At 39.6% G+C, this 7,009-nt stretch overlaps 1 protein-coding gene across 1 annotated transcript; it reads right to left on the bottom strand.

Moving 5' to 3' along the window:
* Positions 1-3,429: 3,429 nt before the first annotated feature.
* On the bottom strand, positions 3,430-5,868 carry EAH_00018130 (hypothetical protein, conserved; the record flags this gene model as incomplete). The annotated part of the gene is made up of 3 exons (XM_013397526.1): positions 3,430-4,037; positions 4,695-5,181; positions 5,560-5,868. 3 exons carry the CDS (start codon positions 5,866-5,868, stop codon positions 3,430-3,432), a joined length of 1,404 nt encoding a protein of 467 aa, XP_013252980.1.
* Positions 5,869-7,009: the final 1,141 nt, after the last annotated feature.

Below are 7,009 nucleotides of genomic sequence, written 5' to 3'. Positions count from 1 at the left end.
TTTCTTTTTCTTGCTTTCCTTCTGTGTGTGTGTATGTGTGTCTGTCTTGCTGTTTGTTCTCTGCGTTGTTTTTGCGTTGGTTTTAGTTTCATAATGTCTTTTAAAGAAGGACCTTGTGCATATTATCTTGTGGAGTAATTAAGTAAAAAGTAATTAATATACTGCATTTAAAAAGTCTGCGCTGGTGGAGTTTGCTGCGGTGTACGTACAGTCGAATTTGGCTCACGCGCCGATGTTTCATTCAAAAATGCAAGATATGAAGTACGTCTTTTCTTTTCTCTGTCTTTTCCCATTGCTCTTGTAACTCACCACCCCTCCTATAATAAGGCATTTACCTTTGTGTTTCTTCGCTGCAGTAGCAGCAGCAGCAGCAGCAGCAATAGCAGCATCATAAAGCAGCAGCAGCAGCCACAGCAGCAAGAGAAGCAGGAGGAAGATATCATTTTCGTATGTTGTATTGTATGTGAAGATTGTGTGTATTGTTTGTGTGTTTTGTTTTATACATATATTATTAATAAAGGAAAGAGACGGAGCAGCGCGCAGCAGAACGTGAAGCAGAAGCTGCTGCAGCAGCGCATGCAAGGAAAAGAAGGCGTCAAGGTGCTGGGGGATCGGATCCCAGCAGGCCTTGCGGTGTTAATGAAGAAACAACTGAAGAAGATATGCACGAATATCGAATTTATGCAACGGGAACGAAAGTACCCAAAAATCATCTGCCTGGTAATCATACGCTTTTTTTTTAGTTTTTATTTAAACAGTTTATTTATTTATTTATTTTGTTTATTTGTTTATTTATTTATCTACTTGTCTACCTGGTTATCGTGCATTTCTTCATGTGTTTGTCTTCATAGTTTTTATTGATTGTTTTATTTATTTGTTTATTTATCTGTTTATTTGTTGGTCCGCCTCGTAATCATACGACGGAGCTGCTGATTGTTTTATTTATTTATTTATTAATAAGTAATTATTAATATGTTTGTCTTTGTAGTTTTGATTGTTTGTTTATTTATTTGCTTTGTTTTGAGTGCTTTGTTTTGATTGTTTTGATTGTTTTGATTGTCTCGTTTATTTGTTTTGCTTGTCTTGTCTGTTGTTTTTTTTTGTTTTTTACTTGTTTGTTTAAATACAATTAAATTACATTATCATTTGTTTCATTTACGTTGTTTTTATATCTGTTTATTTACCTCCGCTTTGTCTATTTTATTATTTTTATTTTAATTGTTTTGTTTTTTTTTGAATATCTTCTTCAGATGAACTCGCTTTGGGAAACCGATTATGCATCTTACGCTTTAAGAGGTCTTCGCATATACCTCCTTCTTCTTCTTGTTCTTCTTCTTGTTCTGCTTCTTCTTCCGTCCCCTCTTCTTCAGCAGCAACAGCAGCAGAAGCAACAGCAGCAGAAGCAACAGCAGCAGCAGATGAAGAGGAAGAAGAAGGTAGAGATATTACAGTTACGTACAGCATTGACGGGGCAGACACGTATACTATTCCTTTCAGTGCAGCAAGAAGATATTGCTGCCAGAGGCTGCTGTCTTATTTAATTAGAAGAACAACATTCAGAACACCCAGAGGCTCGCAAGAAACAGCTACTGTTGCTGCTGATGCTGCTGCAGCTAGTGCAGCAAACAAAGGCACCACCAACAACAGCAGCAACAGCAGCAGCACCACAACAACCGCCGTTAGCAATAACGACAGCGCCTTGCATTCAGCTGCTGCTGCTGCTGCTGCTGCTGCAGCAGACGACCATTCTATAGAAGAATGTACATCAAATATAACGGAAAATTTTAAAAAGGCGCAGACGTCCAACGCAAAAACTGCTGCAGCTGCTGCTGCTGCTGCTGATGCTGCTGCGGGGACTGGCAGAAGAGAAACCCCACACTTCAACAGCAACAACAACTGCAGCAACAGCAACAGCAACGGCAGCAATAGCAACAGCAACAACAGCAGGGATGCGAAGGACGGCGCGCTGTTCAAAGCTGAAACTGCTGCTGTTCATATTCTTTCTTCCGCTGCGGCACCAACAGCGGTAGATGCGGCTTAGGGGAGGGGCTAATGTTATATATATTTATAAATATGTACATATAAACATATATAAATATAAATATAAATATATATTTATATTTATATATACGATTGTATACAATCTTATTTTATAGTACTGCCGTTTTGGTTTGTTCGGTGAGCCATCAGCTAGAAAACACTTGGCGCAGCAACAGCAGGGTGCAGCAGCAGCAGCAGCAGCAGCAACAGCAACCTCTGCAGCAGCAGTTGCAAACCCTGCAGCGGCAGCATCAGCAACTTCTGCAGCAGCAGCAGCAGCCTCTGCATCAGCCGCTGCTGCTGCAGCAGCAGCAGCAACAACGGCATGCAGCCTGAAGGTGCTCAGCAGCCCTTTGGAGTATTGTATAGAGGTTGTTTGGTTGGATGTTGCTGCTGTGGTGTACGTACAGCAAAGGCGCGTAAACAGTTTGTGCATAGCAGCAAATCTTCGCTTACTGTTATTTATATTCTTCATTTGCTTCTCCGGCACTTCTCTACTTTCTACTTCAACACATTCTTCATTTTTATTACACCTTGTGGGATCATGCGCTGCTGCTGCCGCAGCAGCAGCAGTAGCAGTAGCAGCAGTTGCTGCAGCAGTAGCGGCAACAGTAGCTGCTGCAGCAGCAGCAGTAGCAGCAGCTGCAGCAGCAGCAGCAGCTGCTGCAGCTCGGCGTTGCAGCTAGTTAATTGGGTTTAAAGGGGCGGCGGGTGCGGCAGGAAGAACTGAGAGGGGAAGACGAAGAGAAAACACCAGCAACAGCAACAACAGCAGCAGCAGCAACATCAGCAGCAGCAGCAACATCAACAACAACAGCAGCGACGGAAACAGCAGCAGGAGCAGCATCCGCATGCAGGTGTCTCTTCCTTTGTCTCATATCCCATTGTACACTCCAAGGACAAAGACAGAGACAAGGACAGAGAGACAGAGAGAGAGAGAGAGAGAGGCAGAGAGACAGCACTGAAGCATTAATTGCCTCTCTCTCTTTCTATCCTAGAAGCTGCTGCTCTGTTGTATTTAATTTCTCATCTCTTCTTCTTACTATTCCCTACAGCCGATAAAGTTGTGGGTAAAAGATTTACAGTTGCAGGGTGTATATATTATATGTATGCTTCAAGCATCTTTGCATGCATGCGGTGTACATACACCTCAGTCTAGCGGCCCGCCGCACAAAAACCCAAACCTTCCGAGCTACAAATAAATAGTTTTCAGCTTTTAAAGAAAAAAGTCTCCCACTGAGCGCGCAGACGCTGGCGGCGTTCTGCTGCTGCTGCTGTTGCTGCTGCTGCAGCAGTTTTGCTGCTGCTGCTGCTGCTGCTGCTGCACTTGTGCTGTTGCTGCTGCTGGTGCATTTCTGCTGCTTTTTTCGTGCATCACCAGATAATATATTAAATCATCGCACTGTCTTCTATCTCCACAACAAGAGGGGCATCGGGCCCGCTCAGAGCTAAGAGAAGTTCTTCTAGGTTTCCTTCATTTGTTTGAAGTTTAAATAAAACGGCAACTAAGTCGCGCAGACGACTGGCTGCAGCTTCTACTGCTTTGTACTTGGGCTCTAATGCCTGCATTCGCGCCTCAACTGCCTCTTCAACCTCAGCTTCTGCTGCTGCTGCTTGTGCTGCTGCTGCTGCTTGTGCTGCTGCTGCTGCTTCTGCTTCTGCAGCAGTATCTTGTTGCATGTCTTCTGTTTGATTGTCTATTTCTGTTTTTTCTTTTTTCTTTATCTCGTATTTATCAGCAGCGTTCTTACTCCGCTGTCTTCCTGCTGCTACCACCTCTCCTCTCGCTGCTGCTGCTGTTGCTTCTGCTGTTTGTTGCTGCTGCTGCTGCTTTAGCGCCTGTCTTGCTGCTGCTCTATCCACAGAGTAACACGTTTCTAACAGTGCTGCAGCACAACTCATCAAGAAATTGCCTTCTTGCAGCGGACCTTCAGCAAATTCGTCGGGGGCCTGTTCAACTTGCACGCAGAATGTATTGAGAAAATTTTCATACAAGTCTGCAGCAAGAAAACAAAAAAAAAAGAAATACACTCAATATAATCAATAATATTATATTTTATATTATTGACAAAGTATATATTAATAATATGTATAAATGTAGATGTAGATATATGAACATATACATATGTATATATATACATATATATATATATATACTTATATATATATATATATATGTATATATTAATAAAAATATATAAGCAACAAACAATACCTGTTCTACTCAGAAAACAGTCAAAATGTATTTTTCATACAACTCTGCAGCAATACTCCTAACAATGCAGCAGCATCAGCAGCAGCAACAGCAACACTATCAACAGCAGCACCAGCAGCATTATCAACAGCAGCACCATCAGCAGCACCAAGAGCAGCAGCAGCAGCATCATCATCATCAGCAGCAGCAGCATACGAACCTGGAAGGAGGTAAACAGCTCTTTCAGAAGTTGTGAAGATATCTACGAGCCGCCTCCAATGTAGAAGCGAAGGAAAGTGGTGGCCTAAGACTAAAGCAATGAAAGCAATTTGTAGTTCTCCTAATAAAGATATATAGCCTTCAGGAAGCTCTTGAATAAGCTGCAGCAGAGTATCTGTTCTATCTGTACACTGCTGAGTAACTGCTGCTGCTGCTGCTGCTGCTGCGGCTGCTGCATCACCGCCACTACGACGTGTTGCTGCTGCTGCTGCTCTTGCTGCACGTACAGCATCTGTTTTTGCGGGTTTAAGATCGCAGTAAAACATTTTGCACGATGCTGCTTCTGCTGCTTCTCTTACTTCTCTCTCTTTTTCATGCCTTTCTTCAGCTTCTTCTCCAAATGCTGTCTTTGCCCTTTGATGTTTTTCTTTACAATCTGTTTCTTCTTCTTCTTCTGTTTCTTCTTCGTCTGTCTTCTTAAAGTTTAATACTTGTTTATCTGCTTCCACTGCCCCTCTTCCTTTGCGTAGTTTCAAGCGTTGCTGCTGCTGGTGCTGCAGCTGTTGCAGCTGCTGCTGTTGCTGCTGCTGATGCTGCTGCAGCATTTTTTGCTCTTCTTCAGTAAGCGGCATACCTTGTGCTTCTAAACAGCTTCCAATGGGTTCAACGCGTTTAACGCATGCAGCAGATATATGAGAAGTAAGCGAAGACCACTGAGCCCTCATAGACTGCGGATAAGGCCCTAAATTATGAAAGAAATCTGCTCTATAAACCCCTGCTATATAACGAAGAGTTTCATCATCGGGTAAAGGAAGAAACCGACGAAAAGTTGTTGACCATTCCCGTACTATAACTTTGCAACTGCGAGAAAAATATAGAAATTCGCCGCGCTGCCCTGTGCTGCCAATTGCTTCTTCTACTCGCATTCGGCTGTACGTACAGTCTTTATTATTATTATTATTATCATTATTATTATTGTTATTATTATTGTTGTTGTTGTTAATATTGTCTGTCTCGGTCCAGTGCAAGAAATGACAGCCAAAGTCTATCGACTTCACCCCCCGAAAATTTTCGCCAACTCTCCACTGCGCCATGTCTAAACCCACCAACAAATTGCGAGGAGTACGCAGCAGCAGCAACGTGCAACATCCATCCTTGCTGCTGCTGCTGCTGCTGCTGCTGCTGTTGCTGCTGCTGCTGGTGCTGCTGTTGCTGGTGTTGCTGGTGTTGCTGGTGTTGCTGGTGTTGCTGGTGCTGCTGTTGCTGCTGGTGTTGCTGCTGGTGTTGCTGGTGCTGGTGTTAATGCTGGTGTTGTTGCTGTTGCTGCTGCTGCTGCTGCTGCTGCTGCTGCTGCTGCTGGTGCTGGCTCCCGGTGTGGAAGCAGCAGAAAATGCGTCTTCTTCTGATTTTTTCATTGATTTTTATTTAAAGAACAAAAACAAATATAAAATAAAACGATAAAAGAAGAAGAAAGCAGAAAATACATCAATTAACAAACCTTCACAAACAGACAAAGCAATCAGACGAAACGCAGCGAACAAACAGAGCGAAATAATTCATTAAAAACATTCTGATCTAATATTTATTTATTTTAAATTAGTATTTATTTATTTTAAATAAATAAATATTAATTTATTTTATTATTTTTACTCTGTTTTCTTTCAAACATTTCTTTTTCTTCACTTTCCCCGCACGGTAGCCCCCAGAGGGCCCCACGAGTTGTGAAGAAGTTTAACGAAATAAATAAATTAATTTAACTATTTTAAAATTAATTTAAATTAATTATTTAAATTAATTATTAAATTGTTTATTTAAATTTGTCTTAATGTTAATCTTTCAACGCTATTCTTTATACTCACCACGCTTGGTGTTGTGTTTATTTTTCTGTTTTTCTTCGTTGCTTATACACCTTATTTTGTTTTAATATAATATAATTTAATTTAATATAATTTAATTTAGTTTTGTTTTGTTTATTTTGTTTGTTTTTGGTTCTTGTGTTATTGTTTGTTTGTTGATATTTTTATTAATTTTAGTTTTATTTGTTTTTGTTTCTCTTTTTTACATGTATGAAAACGAAGAATAAACTAAATAATAAATTAATTAAATCTTTTTAATACAAACAAATTAATTGTTTTATTGACGCACAACGCAAATTAATAAATATACAAATTAATTCTTTTTTAATGTAAACAAATTAATTATTATCTTCGTTTGTCTTTGATTTCTTTTCTTCGAAATCAAAGCACACAGACATTAAACCTTTATGCTGCTATAAAAATAATCATTGTTATTATTTACTATTATTATTATTATTATTATTACTATTATTATTATTATTATTATTATTACTATTATTATTATTATTATTATTACTATTATAATTATTATTATTGTTATTATGTCTTTGGCTTTTTTAATCTTTTTATTTGTTTTGCTTATATTACTGTGTTCCTTCTGCTGTATACCGATCTTTTAATGTTTGTTTATTTGATTGAATTAAACAAATAAACATCTCTATTGTTTATATAATTAAATAAAACAATAAACCTCTTTTTT

Source organism: Eimeria acervulina, genomic scaffold, assembly GCF_000499425.1.
Source record: "Eimeria acervulina Houghton genomic scaffold, Eah_scaff118, whole genome shotgun sequence".
NCBI lineage: Eukaryota > Apicomplexa > Conoidasida > Eucoccidiorida > Eimeriidae > Eimeria > Eimeria acervulina.
This window is presented reverse-complemented; position numbering and strand designations above follow the sequence as displayed.